The 17,623-nt window shown below is 40.0% G+C and overlaps 1 protein-coding gene across 1 annotated transcript in view; it reads right to left on the bottom strand.

Annotated features, from left to right (window-relative positions):
* The window catches only part of LOC142100693 (ubiquitin carboxyl-terminal hydrolase 12-like), a 52,441-nt gene that overhangs the window by 23,657 nt on the left and 11,161 nt on the right, over positions 1-17,623 (bottom strand). Inside the window, exon 2 of the mRNA XM_075184421.1 lies at positions 223-303. Coding sequence (XP_075040522.1) covers positions 223-303 — 81 coding nt within the window. The remainder of the gene's footprint in view (positions 1-222; positions 304-17,623) is intronic.

The following is a 17,623-nucleotide window of genomic DNA, read 5'->3' as shown; positions in this document are numbered from 1 at the left end:
AAATGATGTAGCTGCCCTGTATGTGGCCAAATATGGTTGTTTGCAGATTTACCTCATTGTACCAATTGGTCAGCATCCAAGATAGGAGAGAGATTTAAAAGAAAGCAATAAAAGTGCAATATTACAATAAGACTGGAAGCATCAATATGGAGGCCACAGAGAAATACAGAACAATGCAGTGATGTAGCAGTGGGACAAGAACAGGAAATAATAAAAACTTACATTGACCAAACCAAAATAATGTTCATTTACAGGAAATTGCTCTGGGCCGATCTCTTTTTCCAATGTTGAGGCATTGGTGCCCTGTGGGAAATAAAAAGAGTTTATTAGGAAAAACCAAAACAAAAAAACAAAACATTAGTAATATTTAAATCTTTTAGCACAGAAAGATAAGACATTTCTACACTGGCTGTTATGGCGGAGAACTTACCACAAGATGACCAAATGACAAAAGCATATAAATTGTGGCAGGTGTGTTTTAATGTATATAGTGCAGTGGGTATTATAGTGGAGTTAGAGAGGAGAGTCACATGGACATGTCCAGCTGGACAGTTAGCAGGTGCAGTGTTTTATTGGCCAGTTAAGGGAAGTAGAAACCAATGGTTTGTCAGTTAAGCTTGTGCCACTGCTGTATTGACATGTAAATCACCTGTTGTCAATAAAATTAAGTGGCATCAACCTCTGAGGTTGGGTGAGTAATTGAAATATACCCACATATCCCCTAATCAGCTGCTGAGAAAACACCCAAGCACTGGCCAACCCTAACAATCTATGATCTGGACAGGCAATTTTCCCCTCATGTTCCCCTCAATCCAAATACACTGCCAGTCCAATATCAAGTCCAGCATTATGTTGTATCCAATATATCTGCTTTGTACCTCATACATTATTTCTTTATGAAGTGTACAAAACCGTTAACAATGGATTGAATCATCATAGACAAATTGAACAAAACATTAGAAAAATCTATGATTTTCTACAGAAACTCTCAAGTATATAATTTTAACCAAGAAAAATAGAAAGTAAGAGAAATAAAGGGAAATAATAGGTGAAGAAATAAGACCGCTCCAGTCGGACGAAGTCCGATGAGGAGAAGAAGAGAGGAAGGGAGGATTAGGTAGGGAGAGAAGGAGCAACCTCATTGTGTTCGTGATTATGATAGTGGTAAACATGAAACATTAAAGGTTGTGGAAATGGGAACTGAACTTGTCAAGGATGTTAGTTTCCCTTCATCTAGGAATGCAAGCCAGAGACACCAAGTGACATAATAATCTGCAAATTTATCTGCTGAAAAGAATGTTAAATTCATCCATCGATCTATAAAATTCTATTTTCTGGAACCACTCCTTGATGGACGGGGGAGTGGAGGACTTCCAATGGGTCGGTATAACTGCCGACCCAACCTACTAGTATGTTTTAGGAGTGTGGAAGAAAACCGGAGCCCCCAGAGGAACCCCACGCAAACATGTGGAGAACACACAAACGCCACAAAGATAAGGCCATGGTTGAGAATCGAACTCATGACCCCAGTGCTGTGGGGCAGAAGTGCTAACTACTAAGCCACCGTAATGAATTGACAGACCCGTGTTACCCATCTTCCCAGGCTCTGCTTTTTCAGTAAATTCATAATGCATCTTTCACCTAGCACCTACCTGAGCAAAACAACCACTTCTATGGGCAGTTTACAAACCTCCCAACGGAAGAGAAGCACTGACTTTTTGTGACCGGCTCCATTCTTCCCTCAGAATATACAATATGAAAATTGTTGTAATAAATGTGTTGTAGTCACTCTAAATACAACTTTTAATTATTAGATGTAGTTAAATCAAATATAGTTAAATATTTCACAGGCTCTTTCAATTAAATTTTGCTAAATTCCATTTATTTTGCCCAATATCACTATTTCACATTTGTAAAAATTAGGCCTATTAAATGCATTTAATTTTAACTATTGTCAAGTATAAATGCACTGTATTCAAGACTCCACGGGTAATTTCAGTAAGTAAGTGTCTGGTGTCCATCAGCATGTGTAATCAACACTGCACATTATCCTGTTCAAGACATGCTAACTTATAACCAGTGGTCAAAGTGGGTCAGTATAGGGGTAGCCTGTTACACCAACACTTCTCCCCACTGCGATCCAACTCACAACTTGGTGAGAAATTTTCAAACAAAGTTGACTCAAATGTAGATACCACAGTGGGTGAGCTATTTAAAATAGCCTCACTGCATGTTGGTCTGTAGAAACATGGCTGCAGCTTGTATAACGCAGTCAGTAATGGAGACACCCTATAAGGTAAAAGTTAATGCACCTGTAACGGATGTTCTGGAAAAATGTTAATAGTCTCAGATTTTCTGCATACTGAATGTTATTCTCAGTAAATGGTCTATGGGGAGAGGGGATTCAATTAACTGCAGGTTTTTTTATACCGCGCTGTCATTTTCACGCGGTTTTCACTCATTTTAGAGCGGGTTAACTTTACCCTATATTCAATTCAATTTTTAAAGTACCCATTTATTTATTTTTTTGCACAAAACGGTGCCATCGCCCACAAGTAAAAGATCCATTGAAAGCATAGGGATGAACGTGATGTCATCATCGCGTCCCAACTGAGTCGGGGAGGAGCTGCAATGAGAGGAGCTCACTGCCGACAGAAGAGAAAAAGACAGGTAAGTAGATTTTTGTTTATGCAGACAGGGGAGACAGCGTGCGTGTTTTAAAGGGGGGGGGGGCAGTGTGCAGGGGAGTCATGAATTGGCAGCTTGTGTGGGGGTGGGGGGGGGGGAGGGGGGTGTGATCTCTGCATTGTATGGTGTTCTTGAGGAGGCTCTCTGAAGAGCTTAATGATTGAGGGTTTGTAATATTTGCACATTTTCATAACAGGATCACAACTTTCCAGAAGATAGCTAAACAACAACAAGGCTGCAAGAACAAGCAAGAACAGGTAAGAACATCTGTCTAAATTTGTTTAAAGGAAAATTCAGGTGTATTTTCCAGCAATGACTGGGGATGGGAGGGAGAGGCGCTACAGGTGTATTAGCCTAGGGCGGCCAGAACCCTTAAATCAGGCCCTGCTCTTCTGGCAACAGATAAGCAATTGTTTGTATAGACTATGTAAAAATAATAATATTTTTTATTATTATTATTTTTTTAAATATATTTCTAGTAAGGGAAAACTTAAGTGTGTTTGTAAATATATCCACAGAGCATAACATTAAAGGCAAAAACTGTACAAAAAATAAATAAATAGAGGCAAAGCACTAGAATATAGGCAGATCAATATAACCAGCACAGAGGAGGCAAGAGGGGGAATAAGCTCTCCCTAAAATAGGAGGCAAGAAAAAAGGGGAAATAAAAGGGAGCAAGACAGCACTAGCAGAGCCTGTACCCAATAGAGTGAGCGTGGCAAACAGGATCAGAATCGTTTATTGAGAAAAGGAAGGCGGACATAGGCATGCTGGTGGTAACGAAAGTGGGGAATAGAGGACACGTGGGAAGAGGATCCTGCTTGTGAAATTTTAGAACCTAAAAAGGAGGGGCAGACGAAAGGGAGGTAACAGAGGTTGAGACAAGGGATGTACAGATGAGTTAAGAGGTAAGCTGATAGGCTTTATCGAAAAGTGGGTTTTAAGAGCCTGAATCTTTGAAGGGAGGTAGAGAGCCTAAATTGGTCAGAGGGAGCGAGTTCCAGTGGAGGAGAGCAGCACGGGAGAAGTCTTGGAGACAAGAGTGTGAGTAGAGGCAATGGTCAATGGCAGAACAAAGAGGGCACAACGGAGTGTGGAGGGCTAGGGGGATGAAGACGTAAGGGGGAGATTTTTGGATTACGGCTTTATAGGGGAGGGTAAGAAATTGGAACCAGACTTGATTGACAGAGAAAGGAAGCAGATGTAGAGCAGGGAGAAAGAAAAATTATGACAGGCAGCAGTGTTGAGGATGGATTGGAGTGGGGAGAGGCAGGAGAAAGGGAGACCAGTTAGAGAAGGTTGCAATAGTACAGACAAGAGATGACAAGCAACAAGAGTGGATTATGGTCTTAGTTGCCTCCAAGTGAGAAAGTGTCTAATCCTGGAAATATTCCAGAAGTGGAAACGGCAAGATTGGGAGAGGGATTGAATATGGGGAGTGAAGTAGAGGGGAAAGTCGAGGATAACTCCTAGACAATGAACTTGTTGGACAGAGGATAATGCAAAATTGTCAAAAGATAGATGAGAGGAGGTGAGCAAACTTGGGGATGGTGGGGAGTGAGAACACAATGAGATATGTTCAATTTAACGTAGTGCGGCATCCAAGAAGAGATTGCAGCTGAAGGAACAGGAGAGAAGGGGGAAGAGGTCAGGAGAGGATATGTAGATTTGGGCATCATCGACAGATCATCGACAGATAATACTGGAAACCGTAAGACTTAATTAGATCATCAAGGGAAAAAATGTAAAAGGGTGAAAAAAAGGGGACCAAGAACAGACCCCTCGTGACAAAGACAGGTAGTGTAAGAGAGAAGAGGTAGATATGGAGAATGAATTGTTTGAAAGGTATGAAATCAGCCAGACGAGAACAGTGTCACGTAGGCCAAAGGAGTGTAAAATTTGCAGGAGGAGAGGATGGTCCACTGTGTCAAAAGCAGCAGACCCAAAAGGATGGAAGGGACGAAAACTGGATTGAAGCTTGGCAATGAGGGAAAGGAAGGAAAGAAGGTTGTAGACAATCCGCTCAAGAAGCTTTAAAGCAAACTGAAAGAGAGAGATGGGGCGTAGCTGGATTGGGAGTTCAGGACAAGGATGGTTTTTGGAGGATGGAAGAGACAAGGGCATGCTTGAACTATGATGGGAAGGTGCCTGAATCAAAGGACAGGTTGAAGAGATGGGCAAGATGGCAACAGGCATTCATGGATAGGCAGCAAAGAATGCAGTAGGGGATATAGTCAAGGGGGCAGGTGAGGGGGAGAATGGACCACATGGGTGAGAAGGTGGCAGGGTGGTCAAGCGAGAGGGGAAGAGAGGTCAAAAGGAGCCAGATGGGAGGCAATATCCTGATGGATGGAGTAAAGTTTAGATATGAAATGGGAGGCAAAATCAAAAGCAAAGTGAGTGGGAGGAAGGAATTGAAAGTAGCAAAAAGACGACAGGGGTTGGAGGACTGAGACAAGAGGAGACAAGAGATTTGGGAAGAGACTTGAAATAAGATTGTTTGGAAAAAGGGTGTGTATATATACACACCGATCAGTCACAACATTAAAACCACTTGGCTATATTGTGTAGGTACCACTCGTGCCACCAAAACAGTTCTGACCCGTCGAGACATGGACTCTACAAGACCTCTGATGGTGTCCTGTGATATTTTCTACCAAGATAGTTAGCAGCAGATCCTTTAAGTCCTAGAAGTTGTGAAATTGGGCCTCCATGACTCAAAATTGTTTATCCAGCACATACCACAGATGCTTTATCCAATTGAGATCTGGGGAATTTGTAGGCAAAGTCAACACCTTGAACTCTTTGTCATGTTTCTCAAACCATTCCTTAACAATTTTTGTAGTGTGATTGGGCATATTATATGGCTGAAAGAGGCTACTGCCATCAGGGAATACAGTTGCCATGGATGGGTGTACTTGGTCTGCAACAATTTTTTGGAAGATGGTATGTGTCAAAGTAACATCCACATGAATTCCAGCACCCCATTACTTAGACCAAACACATTGCCTCCGCGGCTTGCCTTCTTCCCACAGTGCAACTTGGTGCTCTCTCTTCCCCAGGTAAACGAAGCACATGCACCCAGCTGTCCACATAATTTAAAAGAAAACGTGATTCATCAAACCAGGCCACCTTCTTCCATTGCTCCATGGTCCAGTTCTGGCGCTCACATGCCCATTGTGGACAGGGGTCATGGGCACTCTAAGGGCTAGATTTACTAAGCTGCGTGTTTGAAAAAGTGGGGATGTTGCCTATAGCAACCAATCACATTCTAGCTTTCATTTATTTAGTACCTTCTACAAAATAATTAGAATCTGATTGGTTGCTATAGGCAACATCCCCACTTTTTCAAACACGCAGCTTAGTAAATCTAGCCCTAAGTGTTCAGACACCTTTCTATCATAGCCAGCGTTAACTTTTTCAGCAAATTGTGCAACAGTAGCTCTTCTATAGAATTGGACCAGATTGACTAGCCTTCACTCCCCACGTGCAGCAAAGAACAGTGGGCACCCATGACCCTGTCTCCGGTTCACCGGTTGTCCTTCTTTGGATCACTTTTGGAGGTACTAACCACTGCATACTGGAAACATCCCACAAGTCCTGCCGTTCTGGAGATCCTGTCCTTGCACTTGCCCATTTTTCCTGTTTCCAACACATCAACCTTAAGAACGGACTATTCACTTGCTGCCTAATATATCCCACCCAATAACAGATGCCATTGTAACAAGGCGATCAATGTTATTCACTTCACTTGTCAGTGGTTTTAATGTTGTGGCTGATCCGTGTATATTATACAATACCCAGGATTTAAATCATATGTCCATAAAAACTTTATTAATAATGTTTTATTAATATATGTTATTGTGTAAACTTGCAGTATGGTATAATATTGTGAAGATTACCTACTCTATAAAATGGAGATAAAAAGATTTCACGAAACCTTCATTTGTGCTGTGCTTTTGTACTTTCATAAGTAACTCTTACTGTCCTCAGAGTGCCGGGAGAATAACTTATTGCTACTATCTGGCTAATAATATTTATTCAAAGACTAATGTCTGAAGTACATTTAACAGTAGCAAAAGAATACTACCAAAGTAAAAGAGCAACATATGTCCAATATTTATTATTTCCATATAAAGTATTGCTTCCCTTTTTTTCTTGTTACTGGAAAAAAACGACTGCAGAAAAGTAAGAAAGACAGTTAAAAAAAAAAATTAAAAAAATCACCAGTCCCAGCATGAAAGTGAATTAAGTTGACAATACATATAAATATGTTAATCATACATTTCTGTTTTACCAAGCAGTAGCATAGTATAGAACCCCATAGGCTTTTCCTATGTATAGGGATGTTGCAGTAGGTGTGCTTGTCTCTTAAGGTCTTATTATGCCTTTTAAAATAGTTATAAACAAAGATATATCGAGAAGACAGTTCACTGCAGCACATGTAAGATTTGTGCTTGTTATGTTAATATTGACCTTTGTGTCAGATCTATGTGTGAGAAGTATGACTTTTGTTATACAAGTTTCTCACATTCAGACCAACAGGCAAACACTGGTAAAATTCTCTCCTGTCAAAAAAAAAATGGGAAACTTGAATGATTGCTCAATCTATTTTCTAAAGGTATTGCTAAAGAACCCACCGTGTGATTATTGGTACAACGTGCCAGGAAACCCATAGAGAAAAGTAGAAGAAGAAGGGATTACTTAATGTGCGGGATAGACTAACATTATATACTGCATCTCTATATAGAGGCTATGCCATCACTCTTCTCAGCAAAGACAATAGGGGTATTCTATGAAATAGGAGTAATGGGAATATAAACTTATTATGTTGTGGCTTATCCTTCCTTGTACTCCATATTCTATAACATTATATCACCATATTGTCTGGCATTTCTAGTGGAATGGTTTAGTTAATACCACAATAATACATCACTTTTATAAAACACACAACATGTTTTAATTTTTTTACAACTGAATCTAACTTCCCATAAATGTCTTAGAACAATTTAATTTTTATTTTAAAGAACCCGTAAACAATCAAAAACAGATTTGGTCCCCCCTTCCCCAAACCACTCCCCACATCACAAAAAATATGGCAGTCAGTTCTCCATCTGTTTCTCTGGGTGTCACGGAGAAGCCCCTCAGGGCTATTATTGTTACATCACAACACAAGAAGACCGATCTTCAGCTAGACAGCCAAGCAAGAGAGTCAGGTAAGGCTGACCTGGATGGAAAGTCTGCCTCTCTTCCAGGCTTTGGACTGTTAGTAGCGATTGTAACAGCTACATTGCAGAACATCTAACCAGGTGCTATAGTGTTTAAAGACAGCTACATGCTAAACACATAGCTACTAGGTATAAATGCATCAGTAGATATCCTGCAGAGGACTCTGAAGATGGGATTATATAACACCTGGTGAAATATGCAGGTCATGAAGTACAATCCTTACCCTAGTAACCTACATAAAGACTATTTTTTAAAATGTAGAGCCCTAAAAAATCTGCAGTTTTAGTAAACCCAGAAAATAGGATGGTGGAACAGCAAATATCAAGTGTTATGGCATGTCATACAAAACAAGTGTCACACATATATATCTATCTTATGACTGTCCTAGTATAAATATAATCTTATAGTGCATTGCTACTTTGGTAGAGAATTGAGTACGGTTGGGTATTGAAGGAAACCATGATAATTCAGCAGGTATGTGTGAGGTTTATCCTACCACCTATACCCACACGTGTTTTTATTTTGCTAGTTAAGGGCACAAATCTATGACAGGCAAGCCAGCACCCCAAACACAGAGGCACAACAAAACCCAAAAAAATGGGAAAGCAACAAAAAATGGAAGTGAAAAAAAAAAAAAGGAAAATAAATGATGCCCTGTTCCCAGGGCTCCTGAAGGCCATCCATTAACCTGGTTAAGAAACCATTAGTATAATTTAACAGATTTGTTAAACAATGACCATCTTTTTGGCAGCAATTTTTAAGACCTGTCAGAGGTATTATAATATGCATAATATATGTAGAAATGACAGCGAGCAGATGTACAGCAGAGAACTCTAGACACAACATACTGTTCCATGGAGGTGTTTTTCCACATTAATAGTGTGATATTGCCCAGCTCTAGTAGTAAATGGAAAAGACTTCCACGAGTTCCTTATTAGCAGAGACTTGACCAATTTAGATCTATTGACGTGGCATAGCTTTGGAGAATGAGGTCTGTGAAAGCTAGATAGTTTAATCTAAATTATAAATATCATAAACATAGAAGCGTATGTAGAAGATTAGTTTCATTTTGCTGGGATGGACATTTTAGACCAATACCATGGATTACAGTCATACACAGTCTTTAATCCGATTACCTTAAAAGAACACCTCATGTCTGTAACTCCCAAATTATCATGGAAACCTTGAGGCATTACAGAATCCCCACCATGCTGGAACGGTGTTTCAGCCACGCAAAAACAGTATTGCTGAGAAGTACATTATGTCAGCATACAATGACTATTTGATCATAGGATCCTAAAAAGAGGTGGTAAAGCAGAAAGCATATTTTTTTTCGTATAGCACAAAAGCGCTCCTCAAAATGCTGCCTATTACGTGACCAAGACTCCAGCAGATCTTAATAATCAAAAATAAAAAAAACACCACATTTACTTTGGTGCTTTCCAATCGAATGTAAAATATAAAAATCTGTAAATATATAATTACTAAACAATGGTGCAAGTCTCCTCTGTGTCCACCAAAGGGTGTGACACATATGTTAGACAGCTACATGATCAACATTTATATGGTCGACACCATAATATAGACAGGCTTGGAAAGTTGACAATGTTATTGACAGTATTGTTAGGTAGACAATTGAAATGTAGTCAATATTATTAGGTCAGCAATTCGACGCCACTAACTCCAACCCTAATCCCTGAATATGGATTGTTCAAAGCACCACTATTTCCAGAGCGCCTGAATGTCCCCAGCACTTTGAGTGCTGGTGACAGAGCACATTGAGTGTAATCCAACCCCATATGCCCGGAGAGGCAGAACAGGTGTGTGTAAGCGAAAATCATTAACAGTAAGGCCGTGCACAGGTGTTTATTTAAAAAAAAATAAAAAAAAATCCTATTGTGCAAAAATATAAACAAACTTATCGAAGATCTGAGGCGGGAAGTTCCTCTGTGCCCTTCATGCATTGATTGCACATGACCCGCAACCATCCATATGAACTTAAGCTCAAACTAGGTTGATGGCTTGTCAGAGGCTCATGACACAGAAGGCCACCCCTTAATGAATCATATTGGGAATACTATATTAATGATATTACGAATCTGGGAAATTCTGTGCATGGTTTTTCCGGACACTCTGGCAGCAACAGGCATGCAAGCACAGGCATGCAAGCACTTTAAACACAACAAATGCCAGAATGCCCAATCAGTTAATGGCTGCTGAGTCTTGCTGGGACCTATAGCTCCAAACACATAAATAATTACAAACTTTTACTCATTACCCCAACCCACACCACTCTACTCTACAGATGGGCAGACAGAACCCCAGGGCTAATTGGTATATATCTGGTTTTCCCTGTGGAGATTGAACACTTATTGAATACAGCTCTGTGCAGACCAGGCTGAGGCAATAGCAAATTATGACAAAGCCCCCATGCTGATCAAGTTGACAATAACAACTCAACTGGATTATCTTTAATGTGATTGCATTGACAATCACATAGTATAGTATTTGGAGTCTTTTTTTTTTTTCTCTCAGAAACTGTTTATTGCAATTTCCAAGATTTTAGTTAAGAAAGGAAAAATATGAGAGTAAATAGCCATTCACTAAAAGATTGCAACAAATTGTGCTTGAGACAAGTTTCTTAGACAAACAAATATGCATGACAGTGAACAATGATATTACAGGGAACCAATCAACATGAGGGGCATGGAATGGGTTGCACTCATTTTACAATTTATTTATTTTTTAATTAAACTCACACATAACTGCAACCCAAATTTTATGTTTATATATGGACCTAAAGTTGTCAAATTTTAATTCATCACATGGTCATGCTATCACATGGCCACTTTCTGATCTGAAACCCAGACTATTCTTAGAGTAGATTTCATTGCACAATTGTTGGGCCTAGAGCAGAACATGTTCTATTTTAATTCTCAAATGGAAGCAACCAGACACTCCCTTTGTGGGATTTTGGCTCCCTCAAATTAAAAGGGCCATGCCCTTACATAAACCAAATATTTATAGAAGCAGTCTCCACAAGTTCTATAATATATGGGTATACATTTACAACACCCTGGCACTAGCCCTCCTCCATATATTTAGATAATAGGGTGCCATCTACCCATTTCTATAGAATTCCAAGATCTCCTGCCAGTATGTTTTGAAATACGTTTGTAAATTTGTTTTGATGTATCAAGGTCTAATTTGACAACACAGTATTATGGAGCAAAGTGGCGTTGTATTAAAATAACCAGACCCTTGCTATCATTATCTAACTTGCACTAAATAGATTAGTTAATAGCTGAGTGATTGTTGTTGAGTGCAAAATCTGCACCTAAATGCAATGTTAGTGAATGAGTCCCACAGATAGTAAATTAATTATAATAATATATATATATATATATATATATATATATATATATATATATATATATATATATATATATATATATATATATATATATATATATATATATAATGCACCCTTAATAAGTTTGTGTGTTAGCTTGAGAATATCTTCCACAGCTCTCAAGGTAAGGCTGCCAAATCTTGCATAGTTATTCAGTATTGAAATGTTATTTATTAGACCAAATAAGAACAATGCAACAAGTATTGAAGACAATTGTTTGACTGCTGGAAGGAAAGCTCTCCACAACACCACATGACGACAACACAACGAAACAACAAATCTTTTCTAAATAGCCTTTTTGGTCTATTTACCAAATAATTTGGCAATATATAAAAACTGGTGCACATCACAAATCGGACCCGCTAACTGCTAGTGTTTTAGAAATAAGAGCATATTTCCCAATTTGCTCTCATCATCATCATCATCATCATTTATTTATATAGCGCCAACATATTCCGTAGCGCTTTACAATTGGGGACAAACGTAATAAACTAATAAACAAACTGGGTAAAACAGACAAAGAGGTGAGAAGGCCCTGCTCGCAAGCTTACAATCTATGGGACAATGGGAGATTGACACATGAGGTTAAGTATACATTTTGCATCTTGGCCCAGCCAGACTGCAAAGGTAGGGTGACTCATAAGCTAAATGATCCTGTCACACAACAATGTTGGTCCGGGGGTAGTTGTCTTGTGTGAAATTGTGTAACAGGCTAAAGGTAGTGAGGTTAAGATGGTGGTTGAGGAATATTATAAGCTTGTCTGAATAGGTAGGTTTTCAGAGAACGCTTGAAAGTTTGTAGAACAGAGGAGAGTCTTATTGTGCGAGGGAGAGAGTTCCATAGAGTGGGTGCAGCCCGAAAAAAGTCCTGTAACCGGGAATGGGAGGATGTAATGAGGGTGGATGAGAGACGCAGATCTTTTGCAGAACGGAGTTGCCGAGTTGGGAGATATTTTGAGACAAGAGAGGAGATGTATGTTGGTGCAGCTTTGTTGATGGCCTTGTAGGTTAGTAAAAGTATTTTATATTGGATTCGGTAGAAGACAGGCAGCCAGTGTAGAGACATACAGAGTGATTCAACAGAGGAATAGCTATTTGCAAGGAAAATCAGTCTTGCCGAAGCATGCAAAATAGATTTTAGGGGTTTGAGTCTGTTTTTGGGAAGACCAGTAAGGAGGGAATTGCAATAGTCAATGCGGGAGATGATTAGTGCATGAATTAAGGTTTTAGCAGTGTCTTGTGTGAGATATGTGCGGATTCTGGAAATGTTCTTTAGATGTATGTAACATGATTTAGATATAGAGTCAATGTGGGGAACAAAGGATAGGCGTGAATCAAGGATTACACCTAGGCAGCGAGCTTGTGGGGTGGGATTTATGGTCATGTTATCAACAGAGATAGAAATGTCAGGTATGCTCTTGTTGGCGGGTGGGAATATTATTAACTCTGTTTTAGAAAGATTAAGTTTGAGTTGACGAGAGGACATCCAAGATGAAATGGCAGAAAGACAGTCAGTTACACGGGACAACACAGATGTCGAGATATCAGGAGAGGATAGATAGATTTGGGTATCATCCGCATAGAGATGATACTGAAAGCCAAAGGAACTTATTAGATTTCCAAGAGAAGCGGTATAGATAGAGAACAGCAGAGGACCTAGCACCGAGCCTTGTGGTACTCCAACTGATAGGGGAAGCCGAGCAGATGTGGCTCCAGAGAAATTAACAGTGAAAGAGCGATTAGAGAGGTAAGATGAGAACCAGGATAGAACTGTGTCTTGAAGACCTAGGGATTGCAGCGTTTGTATGAGAAGAGAGTGGTCAACGGTGTCAAATGCAGCCGAGAGATCCAGGAGAATTAGGAGAGAGTAATGGCGTTCAGTCTTAGCAGTGATCAGATCATTAACAACCTTGGTCAGCGCAGTCTCTGTGGAGTGTTGAGAACGAAAGCCAGACTGAAGAGGATCCAACAGGTTGTTTGCGGAAAGAAAGCGTGTGAGGCGAGTGTAGGCAAGTCTCTCTAGAAGCTTGGAGGGGCAAGGGAGCTGAGAGATGGGACGGTAATTTGAGAGAGAGTTTGGGTCGGAGTTTTGTTTTTTTAGAATAGGAGTAATCACTGCATGCTTGTATAGTGATGGAAAGATGCCAGTAGAGAGTGAGAGATTACAGATTTGAGTTAGAGGTGAAATGAGCACAGAAGACAGGGATCTACAAATTTGCGAGGGAATAGGATCAAGAGGACAGGAGGTAGAGTAGGAAGATAAGAAGAGCGTAGAAATTTCCTCTTCATTTGTGGGGTCAAATGAAGAAAGGGTGTCAGAGGGTAGTGGGAAGGAAATGAGCTGATGGCTTGTTGAGGAGGAGGATACCATTTCTAGTCTGATCTTATCAATCTTGTCCTTGAAGTAGGTAGCAAGATCCTGAGCACTGATAGTAGATGGAGGGTTCGGGGTGGGAGGATTGAGAAGATGATTAAATGTATTGAAAAGGCGTTTGGGGTTAGAAGCCTGAGCATAGATAAGAGATTGAAAGTATGTTTGTTTTGCAGTGTCCAGAGCATTTCGATAGGAGTGGTAGACAGAAGTATATGTGAAGAAGTCATTAGAGCTTCGAGATTTACGCCAGTGACGTTCTGCTTTACGGGACAGTTTTTGAAGATTTCGTGTTGCTTTGGTGTGCCACGGTTGACATCGAAGTCGACGTGTAGTATGAAGTGTCGCTGGAGCCACTTGATCAAGGGCCGTTGCTAAGGTTAGGTGAAAATGAGGTACTGCCATCTCAGGGGATGAGAATGTAGAGATAGGGGAGAGAAGGTGTTGGAGAGAGGTGGAAAATTGTTGAAGATTAATAGAATTAAGATTTCTACGAGCTCTCAGAAAGAGACACACAGAGGCTGGTCAAGTCTACTGTGCAGGCGGATTGGCCAGTACATTTACTATGCGGGGGAAGCGGGGGTACTGGCTAGTATGCTGTGGGGGCAACAGTGCTGGTCTAATGTGTATGGACAGTAGCTGACAGGCAGAGGATACCCCTGCAGGTCAGTTGGACTGCATAAAATATTTTTCATAAAAGCCCTAATCTTTGCTGTTGGTATGCTCTGTGCATGGCAGAAGATTGTACTTACAATTTCCTTACAATACCTATTTGTCCAGACCTGCCTACTATCAATTCAATACACCCTGCCTCAAATTACATCATTCACTCAATAGCTGCGACAGGTGAAAGCGTGTTATTTACATAATCTCAATAGGCAATGTTTGCCAGTCCAACGCTTGATGGATTGCTTTTAACTCAGCAAGACAATTTCCGCAAGATGACAGGAGTGTGTAAGCATCAGATACTTTTGGATAGAGACATTACTGTATTGCAAAAAAACAAGATGCCAATATACCATTAAACTTTGCCAATCACGCTGTTGCTCTGCTTTTGTTAGGGTTTCGCTACATTTTAATACATTGCAGAATCTCCATAAATAAACTTTACCGTGAAAAATACTTGTCACCCAACATTTCAAATCCCCAAACGAGATACTACAATTTTGTGTTTAAATGAACATCCTTCGATTAATAAGATTATTTACAAAGACATATTTTTACTAAGAGCTCTTATACACAGGCAATGAAAAGAAATGTCAAGTGTAGACAAAACCTTGTATATGGTCTGCAATCTTTACAGAGTATTTCAAACAGTTATAGGGAACCTGATACACTAACAGTGGCCACATAAACAGCCCTCTAACATTCAAAAGCGCTGCACACTACCCTTAATAAAAAGTTAAAACAATAATGAGAGAAATAATAACGTATCAGTAGACGTTTTAATCCAAGATAAATAAGCGTCACAAGCTATAATAAATAAATCTGACAATAAAGCAGGAAGTAGCTAGGGGCCTCAGGTAAAGACTAGGAGGGCCATCTGTTGCCCATCACTGACTTAAATCGCATTCTCTAAGTAACCCTGTAGCATAGTATACAATGTACCATAATGCTGCCATAGAACTGTACTAAGGATTAATGCTCAGTAACACGATAGGTTTCATTCAGATTGCCACAAAGCAGTGAAAAGCTTTGTAGAAAGCGTGCATGGGTACAGATCTATACACTTACAATATTTTTAGGGCAATCAGCTTTGAAATGTGTTTATCAAGCTTTAAGAAAACATGTGAACCACATAGTATTATCACCCTTGTGTATGAACCCTTATGGATGAGAAAGCAACATATAAGCTTATCAGCTGATCTGCAGCAGTAAGGGTTAACGGTTTTGCCGATAGGTAATCTAGCACTCACCTGTCATGCATATACTTCATCTTCAGTTGGTCTGGTGTATGCAGTGCTCTGTCTACACCAAGACCATCAGAATGGAAACAAGGCAAACATACAGATGACACAACGTTTGGTACTATGTGTAGACAGAGGCCTGCATACTCCCAGCCCACTGTCAATAAAGAATCTGCAGGGGAGGTAATTTTGCACATTCATCCTCTCTGATATAAACAGCCATAAAATTAAGCATATTATAGTGTGGATGCCATTATAGTGAATGTGGGAGTCGGGTAGACACAGTAATAGTAAATGGAGTATACTTATTGAATTATACACAAAAGACCAAAAAAAAAACCAAACAGACCAAATGTGACTATTTCAGTGCCAACAGTTATCGCATTGGGACTTCCTGTTATCAAGCATGGGGGGGTGAGAAGCAATGCCATAGCACTTAGATGGAGCAGGCTTGATCTTACACTCTGCTGTGGCAAGCTCTGGACACCAGGTCCTCATCTGTGGACGTCCTCATGTCATCAGGGATCCCAATAGCATAGAGCAAAGTGTACCACGGTTAAGGAAACCCCTCCATTCATATTTCTCATCATTTGAATATACTTTCCAATCTGTGAACACCTAATATATGCCAATATTCTACCAAAAAGTCTTTATCAACTGGGGGATATGAATTGCCAAATGAAATACATGTTATAGTTCTACCTTGTTATCATTATCTTAAAACTAGTTTTTCCCTAGCAAACTCACTACCCCAACCAGTTGAACTAGAGGGATAGCATGGTCCTTAGGTTAAATGCAACTCCCATGTGGTGTAATATTGGGTCATTTCATACCAAATCAACACAGTATTAAAAACTGATTGCTTCAGATTGTATTGTAATTTGATATAATAAATGCTGCCATGGATGTAAAATAAACACCAAATCTTAGACCAATATGTATACTGGTATTGAAGTTATATGCCTTTAAAGCTGCAATTTTAACGAAAAATATGTTTAACACTTTTTTTTTTTTTTTTTAAACTGCATTTGTAGCTCACCTAATTGAGCTAGAGCAGGATTTCCCAATCCCAGTCCTCGGGGCTCCTCAACAGTGCAGGTTTTCCGGATCACATGAGACATAATTAGGACCACCTGTGGATCTGTTACAATGTGTGAGTCAGTAACGAATACACCTGTGCTCCAGCAAGGAGATATGGAAAACCTGCACTGTTGGGGAGCCCTGAGGACTGGGTTTGGGAAACCCTGAGCCAGAGAGTTGGGCAAGGGATCATTTTAAACCTTTGTTTCAATTTCAATAAAAATTGTAACGTTTTACTATGCCAGGCCTCTCATAAGCCTAAGTTGCTTCTCCCTCCTTTTCTTTCTACAATCTCTATAACTTTATTTCTCCTATTCTCTTTGTGTTCCCTCTATCCACCTCTCCCCCTCTGTCCCTCCCCCTCGCACCTCCCAAAAAATAAAAAAACTATAGCAGTGTGTTCTATTCACTGGATATGTACAATGGCACAAGATGCACCTTTGGTATTGGGAAAATTTTCTATCTCAATTGTTCACTTTGCAGATCTTTAACTCCCTCTTGGAATGTACTTGGATGAGGAAAATGTATCTATACAAGTTAACCCGTGCATGATACTCATGTATTCTAGTCAAATCAAGCTACTTAAGGTGTTAAAAAGGTGTCCTTGACATGCATTTGGGGCTAGGCCAGGCCTCCTCAGGGGAAGAGCGTTACTTCCCGACGTAAGCGCCCTTTTTTAACGTGGTTTTGTCCACATGTCACCACCTCATCATTCTTCTCCATCGCCACATCCTTAATCTCCATCGTCTTACTGTTCTAAAACCTCTCGATACACAACGTTTCTGCTAAACACCTTATCGCTGTGCTCAATCAGTCTTCCTTGAAGGGCAGTATTCATAACCTGCACTTTCACATCACTGCTTCTCCGTATTCGTGAAAATGCGACATACAATTGTCCATGACCAAACACAGGCTCTGGTAAATAAATACCCACAC

The sequence above is a fragment of the Mixophyes fleayi genome, chromosome 9, assembly GCF_038048845.1.
Source record: "Mixophyes fleayi isolate aMixFle1 chromosome 9, aMixFle1.hap1, whole genome shotgun sequence".
Taxonomy (NCBI): Eukaryota; Metazoa; Chordata; class Amphibia; order Anura; family Limnodynastidae; genus Mixophyes; species Mixophyes fleayi.
Note: the sequence above shows the minus strand (reverse complement) of the source record. Positions and strands in the feature narration are given on the sequence as shown.